This window comes from Sycon ciliatum, chromosome 13 (assembly GCF_964019385.1).
Source record: "Sycon ciliatum chromosome 13, ocSycCili1.1, whole genome shotgun sequence".
Taxonomy (NCBI): Eukaryota; Metazoa; Porifera; class Calcarea; order Leucosolenida; family Sycettidae; genus Sycon; species Sycon ciliatum.
This window is the reverse complement of record NC_088655.1, coordinates 25475857-25494068: the sequence shown is the minus strand read 5'-3', so window position 1 is coordinate 25494068 and position 18212 is coordinate 25475857. Positions and strand designations below refer to the sequence as shown.

The following is an 18212-nucleotide window of genomic DNA, read 5'->3' as shown; positions in this document are numbered from 1 at the left end:
CTTAGAAAAATTAAAGAAGTTGCCTTTTGAAAAAGCATTGCAAAAAAGTGAAAAAGGGCAGCCAAAGTGAAAAAGGATAGGCAGAAATGGGGCCGCGCAGAAGCTGATAATTCTATGAGCATACCGGTTCAACCGGAAAAGAATTTTTACAACATGTTCCGCTATTCGGCATGATGACGTCAGACTAGTGCACTGCTTTTCCAGCAGTGTCTAAGCTCAAATAGTCAAATACGGACCTAAAGCGAGGTTCTAAGTCACAGAGATAGAATGTAGAGATATTTGTTTTTGAGAATAAAAAGAAATTGAATGACAATTCAACACAACTCAGACAGTCTATCTAGACTCTACACATGGGTCAGGTACTGGGCATGGACCGAAGGGCACGCGCGGGGAAATCCAGCATTCTGGTTCCGTGCCACTTTGCCTGAGCACGCGGCGGCGCCCACGGTGCTGCACTACTGAGGAGTGAAGAAGAAGAAGAAGAAGAAGAAGAAGAAGAAGAAGAAGAAGAAGAAGAAGAAGAAGAAGAAGAAGAAGAAGAAGAAGAAGAAGAAGAAGAAGAAGAAGAAGAAGAAGAAGAAGAAGAAGAAGAAGAAGAAGAAGAAGAAGAAGAAGAAGAAGAAGAAGAAGAAGAAGAAGAAGAAGAAGAAGAAGAAGAAGAAGAAGAAGAAGAAGAAGAAGAAGAAGAAGAAGAAGAAGAAGAAGAAGAAGAAGAAGAAGAAGAAGAAGAAGAAGAAGAAGAAGAAGAAGAAGAAGAAGAAGAAGAAGAAGAAGAAGAAGAAGAAGAAGAAGAAGAAGAAGAAGAAGAAGAAGAAGAAGAAGAAGAAGAAGAAGAAGAAGAAGAAGAAGAAGAAGAAGAAGAAGAAGAAGAAGAAGAAGAAGAAGAAGAAGAAGAAGAAGAAGAAGAAGAAGAAGAAGAAGAAGAAGAAGAAGAAGAAGAAGAAGAAGAAGAAGAAGAAGAAGAAGAAGAAGAAGAAGAAGAAGAAGAAGAAGAAGAAGAAGAAGAAGAAGAAGAAGAAGAAGAAGAAAGGCATATTCAAAGGAAGTAGTGCTTAGGATAGCGAATGCAGCAGGAAAATGAAGAATATCGCGACTTAATGAGTGAGTGGGAGCGAGAGACTGGGTGAGAGCGAGAGTAAGCGAGAGTGAGAGCAAGTGAAGGAGAGAGCTCAGTCTAGAGTCTGAGTTGAAGTAGAAAAACGGACAGAAAGACGTAAAGGCAGACAGACAGAAGGACTTACAGGAAGAGAGACAGAAGAACTTACAGGAAGAGACAGACAGACAGAACAAATTCTCGCCGCGATCCAGTGTTGATCAATCATGGCCACCATCATCACCACCATCCTGTGTCCATACACAAGAGAACAACAAGACGCAGTAATAACTAATTGTACTGCATGTGCAGTGATTGCAACTGGCGTAAGCGACCTCTGGTTTTAGCGACGTGACCTTCTGACAATGCGGATCACTGCGGGTGTGTTATCTAATTGCCTAGAAATCTATACTGGAAGACCAGTAATGTTAAGTTGTTAGCGAACATTTAATTGTAACGAGTTTACGAATTTGAACTGACTGCCCGCCCATGGCGAGATGAATGGAAAAGAAATTGGGGAAAATCCACTAACACTACACTGCCCTACCCCTATCGCACTACACTGCCCTACCCCTATCGCACTACACTGCCCTACCCCTATCGCACTACACTGCCCTACACATATTGCACTACACTGCCCTACCCCTATCGCACTACACTGCCCTACCCCTATCGCACTACACTGCCCTACCCCTATCGCACTACACTGCCCTACCCCTATCGCACTACACTGCCCTACCCCTATCGCACTACACTGTCCTACCCCTATCGCACTACACTGCCCTACCCCTATTGCACTACACTGCCCTACCCCTATCGCACTACACTGCCCTACCCCTATCGCACTACACTGCCCTACCCCTATCGCACTACACTGCCCTACCCCTATCGCACTACACTGCCCTACCCCTATCGCACTACACAGCCCTACCCCTATCGCACTACACTGCCCTACCCCTATCGCACTACACTGCCCTACCCATATCGCACTACACTGCCCTACCCCTATCGCACTACACTGCCCTACCCCTATCGCACTACACTGCCCTACCCCTATCGCACTACACTGCCCTACCCCTATCGCACTACACTGCCCTACCCCTATCGCACTACACTGCCCTACCCCTATCGCACTACACTGCCCTACCCCTATCGCACTACACTGCCCTACCCATATCGCACTACACTGCCCTACCCCTATCGCACTACACTGCCCTACCCCTATCGCACTACACTGCCCTACCCCTATCGCACTACACTGCCCTACCCCTATCGCACTACACTGCCCTACCCCTATCGCACTACACTGCCCTACCCCTATCGCACTACACTGCCCTACCCCTATCGCACTACACTGCCCTACCCCTATCGCACTACACTGCCCTACCCCTATCGCACTACACTGCCCTACCCCTATCGCACTACACTGCCCTACCCATATCGCACTACACTGCCCTACCCCTATCGCACTACACTGCCCTACCCCTATCGCACTACACTGCCCTACCCCTATCGCACTACACTGCCCTACCCCTATCGCACTACACTGCCCTACCCCTATCGCACTACACTGCCCTACACATATTGCACTACACTGCCCTACCCCTATCGCACTACACTGCCCTACCCCTATCGCACTACACTGCCCTACCCCTATCGCACTACACTGCCCTACCCCTATCGCACTACACTGCCCTACCCCTATCGCACTACACTGCCCTACCCCTATCGCACTACACTGCCCTACCCCTATCGCACTACACTGCCCTACCCCTATCGCACTACACTGCCCTACCCCTATCGCACTACACTGCCCTACCCCTATCGCACTACACTGTCCTACCCCTATCGCACTACACTGCCCTACCCCTATGGCACTACACTGCCCTACCCCTATCGCACTACACTGCCCTACCCCTATCGCACTACACTGCCCTACCCCTATCGCACTACACTGCCCTACCCCTATCGCACTACACTGCCCTACCCCTATCGCACTACACTGCCCTACCCCTATCGCACTACACTGCCCTTCCCCCTATCGCACTACACTGCCCTACCCCTATCGCACTACACTGCCCTACCCCTATCGCACTACACTGCCCTACCCCTATCGCACTACACTGCCCTACCCCTATCGCACTACACTGCCCTACCCCTATCGCACTACACTGCCCTACCCATATCGCACTACACTGCCCTACCCCTATCGCACTACACTGCCCTACCCCTATCGCACTACACTGCCCTACCCCTATCGCACTACACTGCCCTACCCCTATCGCACTACACTGCCCTACCCATATCGCACTACACTGCCCTACCCCTATCGCACTACACTGCCCTACCCCTATCGCACTACACTGCCCTACCCCTATCGCACTACACTGCCCTACCCCTATCGCACTACACTGCCCTACCCCTATCGCACTACACTGCCCTACCCCTATCGCACTACACTGCCCTACCCCTATCGCACTACACTGCCCTACCCCTATCGCACTACACTGCCCTACCCCTATCGCACTACACTGCCCTACCCCTATCGCACTACACTGCCCTACCCATATCGCACTACACTGCCCTACCCCTATCGCACTACACTGCCCTACCCCTATCGCACTACACTGCCCTACCCCTATCGCACTACACTGCCCTACCCATATCGCACTACACTGCCCTACCCATATCGCACTGCACTGCCCTACCCCTATCGCACTACACTGCCCTACCCCTATCGCACTACACTGCCCTACCCCTATCGCACTACACTGCCCTACCCCTATCACACTACTCCTCCTAGTCCTACTGCTTGCTAGCTAGCTACTGCAAGCCTTCAGACCGGCCTGATGCCAGCTGGGCTGCCAAAACCACGAAAAAGAACTATGGAGCTGCAAAAGTCCCAACTGGCCTCTGCCTGTACAGCCTACTGCTCTTTACTTACCCACTGGATCAGCAGCGGATTCTCCTGCAGACGCAAATGCGGCGTCATCAGTGCTGCCGGGCTGGCCCGAACTTGTCGACGAGTTCCAGCTTGGCCAATAACCTTCTCGCGCTGGCTGGTGGCTCAACTTCACGGATGCATTCAAGGAATTTGTGGAAGGATTCGTCATCACCCAGGCGTAGTGCATCGAGCAATGCCTCATTCTGCGCTGCAGGGCCAATGTATGATGCAAAGAGCTGACGCTGTGGCTGCTTAATCAGCTTCTTAGCCTCACACTGGCGACGCATAGCACTTGGAGTTAGCGTGGAAACCAGGTCAGGCAGAAGTTCTGTGAAGACGTCACTCTGCCATGCTGTCATGTCAGAGAGCTGTCGGTCGAGAGACTCGCCTGAAAATGTTGGCACAACACACACATAGAGAAACAGAAATCAGAATGGTTTCACATCTATCACATGAACGTACGGGATAGGCATGTTGGGTTCAACTCCACTCAACTCCTGCATCTATGGGTCACATGACGTCGGCCATGTTGGTTCCGCTGGTCACATGACATGATCACTTTCTGCACAAATTCAGTCACATGACCAAGATGTGACCACAACTCCATAGTCCATACATTCCGTTCCTAAGTCTGAAGCTATTGACAAGCCATGCAAAAGCAGTGTTGGGCTTAACACTGCTTCAGTAGAACCATCCGACACTAGGAACAGGCCTGGCCTGGACTTGACTTGATCCATCATGCAGCTCTACAGACTTGCGAGCGCCCGCTTCTGATGAACACAAGCCTGTGCAGTGAAAAGGTTTACAACTGACTCGCCGGGCCCCGCAGTGATACGACGGACCGTTTGCAGGGGCATCGGAACTGGTGCAGCAGGTGCGGCCAAAGTCGCAACAATAAGTTTAAGAAGTCGGGTGGACACACCCATTCCCATAGCGCTGCACATCACATCCGAACCAGTTCCGTTATTTTTACAACGTTTCGGCACTTGGCCATCGTCAGGTAATTACAATGAATACCATGGAAGCCACACAAGAGCAGTATATACGCAGAGTGTAGCGCCAAAAGATGCGAATTATGTCACCTAGTATGCAGAAGGGGGGGGGGGGGCAGAGAGAGAAAAGGCGCAACTAGCACATCACGGAGGAGAAGCAGCAGAAGGTAGCGCGCTTTGTGCTCTGTGAATGGCGTTACGCAGGTGAAATTTTTTAGGGAAATGGCTTGCTGTTGTGGCCCCAGAACACATTTTTAACTGTCCAGCACACGCCCTACAACCATGTCAATTTATGCAGCAACCGTAGTCTTGTAGCCACGTTCTACAGTAACACTTGCTGCTTTATTATATTCCAGGCACATACATCATACACCAATAAGAAGTCTACGAAATTGTAGCAACTACAGCTATACCATTTAATATTGGCATATTGTGCATGTAGAAAAAACGGAGGTGGTTGCCACTGAAGAACATTGCATATGAACTGCACAGCATGACAGTGGTAAGAGGATATTCTCGGAATACGTCCTGTAAACACAATAGAAAAAATCATATGCGTGCAAGAGAAGCACACTATCAGTCCGTCGCTGCTACTAATGTTAATGTCAATTAACTACTCAAGAGCTTCTTCTAGCAAATCGCGCAACCGCTTGCGGCAGGCTTTTCCTCATGGCTGGTGTTGCCTTGAAGCTGAGGCATGTCTCTGAACCTCGGTTGCACTGGATGGTCATGAGGTTGCTCAGCATTTTCGTACTCAGGCCGTTGCGGCTCGATGTCTTGGCCTCCCCCATCTGTGAGAAGTTGCGCTCAATTGCAGCAGAAGAATGGGGAATGGCGAGCAGAGCAGTCGCCAGCTCGACAAGGCTGTAGCGAGACGATCTGGACGTCTTCAGTGAAGAAACATCATGCCAGAACCGAGTGACATCTGTCCCGTCTGCAGGAACTTCCGGATCCACCTGGAACTGCTGCCACTGTTGACGCAGCTCGTCGCACCTCTCTCTTGGGATAACTTGAGGGAACCGCTGGGCAAGATACGCAACCCTGTCTCCACCCACCATGTTGCCAGAAGTAGGGCAAAGAAAGCTGGCAGCCTCGAGAACCTTGTCCTTCAATGGAAAACGGGACTGGGCTTGCTTGGCAGCCTGAATCCAGAAGTCACGGCAGGTCTCCAGGAAGGCGAGCCTGTTTTCTGCGTTGCGAAATACACGCTCGACATAGTGCTCGGTTTCGGTTCCGATGAACACCTTGCTCAGTTGAAGGTAGTTTTCTTGTCGAAGCAGGTTGGATGAGGACACAGGATGGCTTAAAGCCTAGTTCACATTCGACGCAACGCCGACGGTACGGGACGTAAGGGCTTGTCGGGAGGGCTGGGGTGAGCTGTAAAATCCTGTACGATTCGTACGACACGACGTTGCGACGTTCAACGTCGAACGGCGCGAGTCATAAGGCACGGTCCGTGACGGGGTGACTTTCGGACCTAATTTCTCGTTTTTCGGGACTTCTTTTCAATTATTTCTCCTTGAAAGAAGCGGAATCAAGTTCACAATACCAGTTTTTCCTGAAGACCAAAAAATTAGCCCTGACAGTCGTGCCATTCAAATAATAGCCCCAGGAAATGATAGAATAGTTCGTCTGTCACGTTTCTGAACTATCCCTAAACACTATAAGTGACATGAGATCTTATGTTGCTAAAATTCAACTCAAGTCGTGCTAGCCATTCTGTGGGTTATCATGGGAAGCGCAGTGTTCGAAATGCGAAAAATTTCCAAGTACGAATCGGGAGTAGTCGGCGCACGACGCCGTCTCCTGTTCACACTCGAATTGCAGCCGTTTTGTACGCTTGCGTCCCCGTCTACGCCCGTCTACGGTATGAAAAGTTGGATCGATCCAACTCTTCCCGTCGCTTCCCGATCTGTACGGTAGTACGGTTGCGTTCCCGTTCCTGGTGTTCACATTGGACGCCGTCAGACCGTCCCGTCGCTTCCCGTCGATCCTTACGTCGCGTCCCGTCGCACCCCGTCGAATGTGAACTAGGCTTAAGACAACCTCGGGACGCAGTGCATTCAGGACAATGGTCTACATGCAGTCTGTCTGTACAGTGTGTACAGTGTGTACAGTGTGTACAGTGTGTACAGTGTGTACAGTGTGTACAGTGTGTACAGTGTGTACAGTGTGTACAGTTCTTCAAGCTCCCAACAGGCTCGGCCGGGAAGCGATTTGTAACATTGATGTGTGAACAGATCCAGGACTTTGTTCAGTCTGCTGGTACCCACAGAACAGCGCTGTACAACCTAGCCGTGCTCCCAGCTCTGTTACTACAACAAACGTATCGTCGATCCAAGCCCAAGGACAACACGAGTCACCTCCAGCGCCGGATGGCCCTCTGGGCAGATGGTAATATCACTGCTCTGGTTGAGGAAGGACGCTGCCTGCAACGGCATCGTGAGCCACACCGAGGAGCACGTCGACGAGGTGAGCAGGACAAGGCAAGGCATTTTGGTTCCCTCATGGCAGAAGGACGTGTGCACGATGCCCTGCGTTCCCTATCTGAAGCTGAGTCCACGCAGTCATCCGGTGTGTTAGGTATCGATGACTCGATCACCATCAAGGACTCCACCACAACCGTGCGGGCAGCCCTGGAGAGTAAGCATCCTTGCGGCACTCCAGCAGCAGAGCACATCCTGATAGCGGGAGCAGCGCCTCAGTGCCACCCAATCCGATTTGATTCCCTGACTGCCGACCTCGTGAAAACCGTGGCCATGCAGGCGAAAGGCTCGGCAGGTCCCTCTGGTCTCGACTCGTCAGCATGGCGACGTATGTGCTCGGCGTACAAAGGGGCCTCCAACAACCTTTGCTCGGCGATGGCGTCCTTCGGCCGCTTGCTAGCAACACAAACCTTGCCGCCAGACTCTCTTACCCCCTTCACCGCCTGTCGTCTAATTGCCCTGGACAAGAACCCAGGTGTCAGGCCCATTGGGGTGTCTGAGGTCCTCCGTCGCATTCTAGCCAAATCCATTCTCCGAGTAACGTCAGACGATGTAATGGAGGCCTGTGGTTTTCTCCAGAAGTGTTCTGGATTGCCAGCTGGGATAGAAGCAGCGGTCCACGCCATGAAGCGCTTGTATGAGGACGCCACAACTGAAGGAGTCCTACTAGTTGACGCGAAGAATGCCTTCAATTGCCTGAACCGCCAAGCAGCTCTTCACAATGTTCGCCACTTGTGTCCTTCCCTGGCTACCACACTGCTGAACTGCTACCAAGATGATGCCCGCCTCTTCGTTTCTGGCGGTGGTGAGCTTTCCTCCGCAGAGGGTACCACACAAGGTGACCCTCTGTCGATGGTTTTCTATGCCCTCGCTACATTACCATTCGTACGGCACCTCCGCACTACCCACGCCAACATCCGTCAATTGTGGTATGCCGATGATTCAAGTGGTGCAGGCAAGCTACGGGCCCTTCGACGCTGGTGGGATGATGTGGACGAGACCGGGAAACCTTACGGTTACCATGTCAACGCCTCGAAGACTCTCCTCCTCGTCAAGCCTGACCTGCTCAACCTGGCCCACAGTGTCTTTGCAGGAACTGGCATTGAAGTGGTCACGGATGGAGCACGCTACCTGGGTGCCGCTATAGGGACACCGGATTTCATCGCTGGCTATACAGCTGGGAAAGTACAAGACTGGCAGCAGGAGCTTATGCGACTGTCCGAGATTGCCACTACCGAACCTCATGCGGCGTATGCCGCCCTCACACACGGATTGCGTGGTCGATGGACATATCTCCTTCGTACACTGGAGTTCTCAGCTGAACAGCTGCAGCGCCTGGATGACACGGTCACGGAGCACTTCCTTCCGGCTCTGACAGGGAAACGCACATTCACGGCGGATGACCTCTCTCTTCTACGGCTACCTTGCCGGCTCGGTGGAATCGGTTTGCCATACTTCAAAGAAATTGCTACCTCCCAACTGCAGGCTTCCCAAGTCATCACGAGCAGCCAGGTTGACGAGATCATCCACCAGCACGATCGAGAGTGGCAGCATCATTCCTGCGACTTTGTGGATCAGCTAGCCCGCCGTGAGAGAGCATCTGCTGCCAAGTCCTCCAAGAAAGCTAGTGCTGCCTCTTTCGCTGCTCTCCGAGAAGCTGCGGACCGCCCCTTGGCCCGTCGTATGGATGAGCTGTCCCGCAAAGGCCCCTCTTCCTGGCTCACTGCTCTTCCTCTCAAGGAACATGGGTTCCACCTCTCGAAGCAGGAGTTCAGGGACGGCCTTGCATTGCGATATGACTGGCCTCTCCTCGATGTCCCCACGAAGTGTGCCTGCGGAGTTCTGTTCTCCACTGCTCATGCCATGTGTTGCCCCCGGGGTGGCTTCCCTACAATCCGCCATAACGAAGTCCGTGACATGGTAGGGGAGCTACTCACGGCGGTCTGCCACGCAGTGGCAATCGAGCCTCAGCTAGCCCCGCTCTCTGGAGAGGTGTTTATGGCTGCATCAACAAACACCGCCGAGGATGCCCGCGCTGATGTCCGTGCCCGTGGCTTCTGGACCCGAGCACAGGATGCTTTCTTTGATGTACGCGTCTTCCATCCTGATGCGGCGTCCTACTCGGCCCAACCACTGGATGCCCTACTGCTTCAGCACGAGCGCCAGAAGAAGCTGCAGTACGGAGAGCGAATCGTCAATGTGGATCGTGGCACATTCAGCCCGCTGGTGTTGTCAACTTCTGGTGTTGCCGCCCCTGAATGTGAAAGGTTCCTTAAGCGCCTCTGTGGCTTGCTTGCCAGGGCTGATTCCAGCATGCCCTATGCACACCATGTTGCATATGTGCGCTGCAGGCTGTCTTTCGCGCTGCTCCGGTCCGCTGTCATGTGTGTCCGTGGGTCTCGGTCGGCATACCATCGTCCAGCTAACGAGCTCAGGGAGCTGGCAGTGGTTGAAAGCCGGATCTAAAACCATTTGTGTTTTAGTGTGACTCTCGCCATTCCGGAGACATATTGTCCACACCTGTGTAGTATTTTTAATATTATCTTCCTATCATACCCTGGTTTCTCATCATTGTGTCGCTTTTGCCCGTACAAGAGGCTTTATCACACAGTAAAAAAAAACAAAAAAAAAAACAGTGTGTACAGTGTGTACAGCGTGTACAGTGTGTGCAGTGTGTACAGTCAACCAGGCCGCATGTACTGCGTGCAGTTGCAAAGCTAGCTGCCTAGCGCCTGTAGCAACCGCCGTTGCTACAGCTCATCCTGTACACCGTACATACTGCAAGTGCATGCAAGCACGCGAGCATTTTACAGCTCCATGTACGTAGATCTACGTGTACAAATGCCCGGCCAGCTGGACTAAAAAGCGCTCAAAATAAAATAATCGGTTGTCCCTCTTTGGGAACAAAATCGGTCGGTTTGTCGGACAGGCGATCAAAAATCGGACGATTTCCGAAAAATCGGAGCAAGTGGCAGCCCTGCATGGGGCCAACATTTTCGTACCACTCACCCTGGATGCAAGCTTAACTATGGGCAAAGTGCATTCTCTGCAGTTGAAGTAATAGGAAGAGAGCCTGATCGAGCCCGTCGCAAACTGCGCGAGGCGATTGAGATTCGTGATGCCAAGCCCCATGTGAACATAAGCACCGGATGGGATTTTTGTGAATTTTCTCAGCTTCCCCTGCTGCTACTTCAATATCACTGAATAATTATAATATGAGGCGGGTCACTCAAATCCATTCTGTTCCTGATGCCTCGTCGCGTCCCTGGTGGTAACAGTTTGGCATGGAAGTTTAACCTCATAGTGCATTGACGCATGGGGCTCCGTGCTCGCCTCCTGTAATGTGCTAGAATTAACACCATAATTATTTGGCATGTACCCTCACTTCCTAGAGCACAACGGCGCGCTCTTCTTCTCCGTGATGTGCACAGTTGCACCTTCTCTCCCCCCTCTGTATAGAGGTGACATAACTCGCATCATTTTATTTTTTGGCGCTACACTCTGCGTAACGCCATTCACAGAGCACAATGCGCGCTACCTTCTGCTGCTTCTCCTCCGTGATGTGCTAGTTGCGCCTTTTCTCTCTCTCTGCCCCCCCCCCCCCTTCTGCATCCTAGGTAACATAATTCGCATTTTTTGGCGCTACACTCTGCGTATATACTGCTCTTGTGTGGCTTCCACGGTATTCATTGTTATTACCTGACGATGGCCAAGTGCCGAAACGTTGTAAAAATAACGGAACTAGTTCGGATGTGATGTGCAGCGCTATGGGAATGGGTGTGTCCACCCGAATTCTTTTCACAGATGAAGCTGCAGGAAGCCTCAGCCCTTCTTCAAAATAAGTTTAACTGGTGATTATTGGAGCAATGAAATATTATACTCGAATTTCAGAAATGTTTGGTGCTCAATATTTTCCGTATGAGGGCAAGAGGCCAGGTTAGGTGAACAGAAATTTTCGGTACAGAGAAGTAGTTCCCTATTGGATTTTGCGTGTTAGTGTTTGTTCGTTGTATTGAAATTTTAGGTATGAAACAGATGCACCGAAAGTACCGAAAATAAAAGCACGCCGAAATTTGTAAAGCAACTTATTTTCGCTGGCGATATCATTTCGCTAATTTTGCCGCTTGGTACCAACTGGCCAAAGTAAGTTGCAGGCCAAAATTTGTCACCGAGGCAAATAATGCTTGATTGAGGCCTGGCTGCATGCGAAAGCAACACCTACCGATCGTTTCTTTCTAAACCCCAATCGGCCAAAGTATGATGACGGCCGAAAAAGTATCAATTCGAGATCGGCCAAAGTTTCTCACCGGCCAAAATTAGTTGATATACAGTAGGCTATTTTGGCACAATTTATCAAAATCTTTCCCAGATGGAGAGCCTTTTCGTGGGTCTTTTCATAGCCATACCAATGTAGGATACCTTCCAATGCCCCTGGCGTGTTTCACCACTGTACTGTCTACAGCACATTTAGCACTGTGTGCAATGGCAAATTGTGCCAGCTAGGAGCTTGTAGCTGGTCAGATGAACCCCTACATGAGCGAGTAAAACTGACAGTACTAAAAACTACTAAAACAATCTGCGCGCACACACACACAAGCATGCGCACGCGCGCGCGCGCACACACACACACACACACAAGCGCGTGTGTACGCATGTATGCACGCACACACACACACACCACACATACACACACACACACACACACACACACACACACACACACACACACACACATCGGTTCAACTAAAATAACACACTCCATACATCAAAATTGCTCTAGCAGAGCGCTCAGCATAACACAGCGCACCACATGATGCTGCGCGACTTACACTTCTTCTTGGGTTCCTTTGTCGTTGGCGCCTCCGCTCCGCTACTGAAAGTAGAATGCACGAAGTAGAAAAGAGAACGGACCTATAAGTTACGAGAATATTTCTGCTGATACGGTGGTGCTCCAAACACCAGAGTGCTGAGTCCTGAGTGTTGGGTGGCACACAAACACAGGTGACGGGTGACTGCTTATGCATGTCAGCTCAAGTCTCCATGCACTTGGGATGGCCCTCACACAGCGTGACCACTACGTCGTCGCTCGTAAGTTAGCGTGCTTTTACAACAGTAGCTAGCGTGCATGTGTGAATGAAAGTAAGGCTCAGTATCATTATTATGCTGGGCAGGAGAAGATTCACCCGAACTCACTGCTATAAGCAGTGTAGCAGGACGGGGAAACCAATACAGAAAAACCTGTCAAGGCAACCACTCTGATAAGGCGACCACATGTTCTAGTGGACCACTACAACCAGGACCAGGGGATGTTATTTCCAGTCAAATGACCCTGGATAAGGAGACCACCTGTATACGGGAACCACATTTGTAAGGTCCCTTGAGCGGTCGTCTTAGACAGGTTTCACTGTACCATGGATACTTGTGTAAAAATCAGTTATAGACTGGTGTTCATATCTTGGTCATGTGACTAAATGTGTGCACAAACTGGTCATGGCATGTTGACGGTGAAACCAACATGGCCGACATCGGGTGACCCATAGATGCGGGGGTTGAGCAGAGTTGGAACCAACATGGCTATCCCGCATTGTAATGTAATAGATGTGAAACAATTCAATGCAGGTCCTCCCCCCCCCCCCCCCTCCCACACACACCACCAGTTCTTCGGCAACACACGACACTGTACTCACTCTGCTTGTTGCTGTTGATGCAGTCGACCTCCGTGCATGCCCTTCTGTTCCGACTGCCTGACCCCGCGCTTGGCTGGACAGCAAAACATGCGCGTGTGTCAGAATACGCGTGCACGCACACACGTGCAGCATCCACATACACACACACACACACACACGCATAACAGTTACACATGCGCGCGCACATACGCACACACACACACACACACACACACACACACACACACACACACACACACACACGCACGCACGCACGCACGCACACACACAAATATGGCACTTCATGCTCTGCAATGATACCCATGTATGGCAAAGTACCATTGACCCCCCACCCCAAGCTGCGACATTCTCCTTGTCGTTTTATATTCGGTTTTTCAGCTGGGGCGGCTGTTGACATGTACAAGTTGGTACAACTACATGAAAGATCAGGCTTGTCCTCCTGCATTGTGCACATTTCCATTCACCATGTACCATGTACCATGTATACGCGCGTCGCAAGAGAAGCTCGCAAATCTGAAAATGCACTGGATGTGCACCCACAGATTTTCTCTTATAGCAACGATAGCGAACAAGATCTGAATGAGACAGATCAAGACTAGCGCCAGATAACTGTCTAATCCACACAACTGGCGAAGCCATGTGAATCGACCACCAATGCACACCTGGTCTACACCACACGGAGTACATCCATTCATATTTCACAGGCATACAGACACTAGCACGTATTGCCACATGTAGAGCATACGTGCGTTGACTGGACACCGTATTCATACGCATAACTGGACCTGAAGCCACTTCATCACAAGTAGACATTCGACAGGGAGAAAAATTCAAAAGCGGGGCAAATCAACGGTACTTCGCATCAGTTTTATCAATCACAAGCGCCCCATTCAGAAGGAAAACCAACTAATGTTTTGCCCAGGGCCTTCGACGGGATGTGTGTATTCGAAACACAATGATCAACGAATGGGTTGCAATGCAGTCTGGTCAACCTGGAAAGGAAAGAAACTCACAGATTCACGTGAGATTCAGTTCCTGTAAACCCGGAAACCATTTTCGCGGTCCGGAAACCTTCACGGTTCTTGCAATGGGTGTTAAATCGCAAAAAAAAGTAAGCCGGCGCGAAACGTAGAACTGCCGTGAAGAAACTGAAGAAATTGACTCCAATCGCAAACATTTCCAAGAGTGAACTTGTCTGCGCTCGCAAATCGCGAACGAAAACCAGTGCAAACGTTTCCAGGCTTACTGGACGGAGTTAGGTCTGCGGGCCGACCTGAAAACAGCTTCTGAATTCATGCTAGAACATCCCGTGCGGAACGGGCCATAACACGCAACTGACCGAGTGGAGACTTGGACAGCCCGAATTGCCCAGCATGTAACCATAGCAACACACATTCTATGTGCTAGTCCAGGGTTAACAGCTACTTTTGGGTGCCGAAGATCGAATCGATATTTCGTTCTCCCTTCGCCGTGACCGCGCTCACACGGATAGAGTCACCCGCGGCCAAGTCAATAATTCCCTGTCTTTACCCATTGTTCAAGCTCAAGCTGGATACAGATCTATTTCATTCCTTGGTGCTGACCGCTGTAATACGCTTCCCGAATCCCTTCGCACAAATCATATCCCCAATTCATTTTGCCAGGAACTTAACAAATTCATTCATCTTGGGCACCCTGTAAGAAGACCTTAGGGTCTGTTGGGAATGCCCAAGTAAAATAATAAAATACAATACACTAGTCAGAACAACAGATGGCTTGATCAGTCACAACTTAAAGTTTCATGCCATCTCAGGCACTCATCAGGTGATATCACCTGATGAGTGCCTGAGATGGCATGAAACTTTAAGTTGTGCCTGATCAAGCCATCTGTTGTTCTGACTAGTGTGTCACGGCTCTACCTTCCCGGTATCGAGCTCTCTTGGATTTCTGCTGGAATTCACAACAGTGTAAAATACAATACAATACATCTCGGTAGCGCTAACCGACAGCCTTCCAACTCGGAAGGTTCAAGGTTATGGGGTTATGGAAAGACCAAAGAGGGGAAGGTAAGCGCAACGAAAACGAGCACAAGCTACAGTCCCATCAGAACAAAGAATGTCGATTGTTACTGGACGATGACGAGACCAATAGGATACTTGACAAAGCGGTCTAACTACAATTCGAAGCAGCAAAGCAGCACACCACCCAACTTGGGTGGCTCATACCGTATTTTCCGGGGTATAAGCCGCACCATGGTATAAGCCGCACCCCCCTTTTTGAGGCAAAATATTGACTAAAAGTTGGTATTCGGAGTATAAGCCGCACCCACAAACCAAGATTTTTCACACTCATTGACAAATGGCCTTTCTACAAATTTACTATGGTTATGGAGCTAAATACCATGTTAGATCAGATTATGAACTGTTAGTGCACCACAGGTTGCTGCAGAGATGTTGGTGCATTGCTGTGTTGACTACAGATCACTCCATGTCATCTGCACTATCTTCAGTCTCGCTGCCACTGATGCACTAAAACTAGTAAAAGTGCCGGGATAGCAACACAGGCGCGAAGCTGAGTCAAATGACATGTCACATGACGTCAGCATGCATACTGATGTATGCTAAGCATTCATTCGCGCAAGCATGTTCGGTGTATAAGCCGCAGGGGTGATTTTGGTCCGATTTTTAGCGAAAAAAAGTGCGACTTATACCCCGGAAAATACGGTAATTAATATCAAAGATAAGTAAAGAAGGGGGAAGCTTTGCGAAAACGAATTGTACAAGCCAAAGGCAAACTCCTACAGTACTCCTCATGCATGACATTGTGATGGACTGGTTGACTTCAAAACAAGTTGTTTCACACGAGGTACGTTTCGCCGTATGGCTCGTGACGGAAAAGGACTTGGGGCTCTTTACTTATCTTTGATATTATATGGGATTGTACTCATTGTAGCTTGTGCTCATTTTCATTGCACTTACCTTCCCCTCTTTGGCCTTTCCATAACCTTGAACAATACAATACAAAAAAATTGTTCGACTTCCTTTCTCCGCAGGAGGAGTGGCTGGGTGTGTTGGGGCTGAAAAACACTAAAACGTTTCACTTGGAAAAATACAATCGGTAACCCCGGCCAGCCCCTTACCTGATTTCTCAGCAACTTCAACATTTGAGGCTGGTAACCATGGTGATGGATCCTTCGCCCAATTTCGGAGGTCTTCCATTGGCTTTGTGTCGCGTCCATGCTCGTCCCGGAGCTTCACCGCGGAATTACGCTCATCGGCACCTTTGACGTGAATCCCCACAACATAGCCAGTAGCAGAGGCCGTCTCAGTTTCGCCTTCTTTGGGCAGAAGGAAGACGGGCGAGCCACTTTGCCCACCGCTAGAGTCAACAAAGTGGTGAAGCTGATGGCCGTGCTCTGCAAACGCAGCAGGGCGAGGCTTGTCAACCCAGTATTTGCGTTTCTCGGCGGTCTCTTCTTTGCCACCATAGAAGGTGTGCGTTGGGTATCCGCACATGCGGACGTCATCCTCTTTCTTCTGGCACTGGTTAGCAACGCCAAGAAGGTTTTCATCTGCCCAGTACGCTAGCGGACACTTACAGCGACTCCTCTTGGCTGCTATTATGCCATAGTCGTGTCGAAATTGGTCAGGATTGCTATTCTTCTTCGCATCCTTGGCATTGTCCTTGTACCAGTCAGGAACGATCAACCAGCCATTCTTATTCTTGCGGGATATCTTTCCCATGGTTAGGAACTGGTTCTGAGATAAATCGCTGTAGATTTGTACCCAGAGCCAGTCGCCGCAATCGTTGCAGAGCAGATTATGTGCGGCAGTCGCGAAGATGTACTCCTTGCTAGTTGCACAGTTCAGATCGCTGAGTAAGAAACACGTTCCTTGATAAGCCAGAGTTCGGTCTTTGTCGCAATTGTCGCAGCCCACCTCCAGGGCAAATATGGAATGAAATGGACTGGACATTTCAGCAGGTGGCTCGTTCACGGTTACTCGCTCGTCCTCGCCCGGCTTTAGGCAATTCTCTGCAGTTCCAGCCAGACCCGCGCCTGGTTGGGCAATGACAGAAGATTGCCTCTCCGCCATCGTGCGTAGATCTATGCCGGTTCAGATCAAGGCTCAGTTCACGACTCCCTGCGCCGAAAAGTAACGCGTTAGTTCACACGTTCGCGTGCCTTTCTTGCAATCTAGCTTGGTGTTTGCAGAGCGCATAGGCTATAGCTAGCGCCCACTTGCACTTTGTCTTTACTCTTTAGGCGGTGTCCACACTACAACAAAAACCGCGTACAAGTCACTTTTCCTTGTAAGTTGTCATGGAGAACCGTGGGAAACGGCGTGAAAGTGAAAAAGTCGCTTGAACGTAATCAGCAACTTCCGAACCCCGATACAACTTACCCCCCCCCCCCCCCCAAGGCCACTTTTTACTTTCAAGTAGCTTTTCCGGGTTTCGGAAGTAGGTACAGTCATGTAGTTGTTGAAGTATTTGTTGAAGTATCTTGAGAAAATGCCGAGGGTTGTGTTCTGTGAAGAGCTGGAAGGAAAGCTCATTGAGCTGTGGGCTGCAGAACAGAAAGCGAGCAATGGGACGATGAAAAAGCGGTCGGTGAAGGAGAAGGAGATTGCCGTGAAGTATGGAATCAAGCAAGAGTACGAGTGTGAGATCGCCTAATCACAGCCCGCCGCGCGAAGCGCGAAGGGCTGTGATGTAGGCTGATCGAACACGACTACGAGTGTTTTGATTGCATTTCTGACATGCACCCACGCTTGAAACTCATATCGGACTTGTAAATACTTCGCGAAGGGCTGTGATTGGCTGATAGAACATGAACACGACTGTTTTGATTGGATTTCTGACAAGAACACGCACTTCGAGCTTCCTATCGCGCTTGAAAGCACAACTCTCAACCTTCTCGAGCACGAGTCGAGTAAAAAAAAAGCGAGCTTGATCAGTAAATCAAAGCCCTAGTGGAGCGGGCTTTGATCGTAAAATCAAAGCCCGCCTGGGCGGGCTTTGATGGGAAAA

The 18212-nt window shown here is 50.2% G+C and overlaps 1 protein-coding gene across 2 annotated transcripts; it reads right to left on the bottom strand.

The window, feature by feature from the left end:
- Positions 1-916: 916 nt before the first annotated feature.
- LOC135829467 (uncharacterized) lies at positions 917-17384 on the bottom strand. Of its 2 annotated transcripts, none has more exons than XM_065341868.1 (5): positions 16321-17384; positions 13203-13275; positions 12345-12388; positions 4038-4425; positions 917-1181 (listed from the first exon to the last, which is right to left on the bottom strand). In XM_065341868.1, exons 1-4 carry the CDS (start codon positions 17273-17275, stop codon positions 4085-4087), a joined length of 1413 nt encoding a protein of 470 aa, XP_065197940.1. In that variant the 5' UTR covers positions 17276-17384; the 3' UTR covers positions 917-1181; positions 4038-4084. The 2 variants fall into 2 exon arrangements, with proteins under 2 accessions (XP_065197940.1, XP_065197939.1); XM_065341867.1 differs by having other exon boundaries at positions 921-1344; positions 16321-17383.
- Positions 17385-18212: the final 828 nt, after the last annotated feature.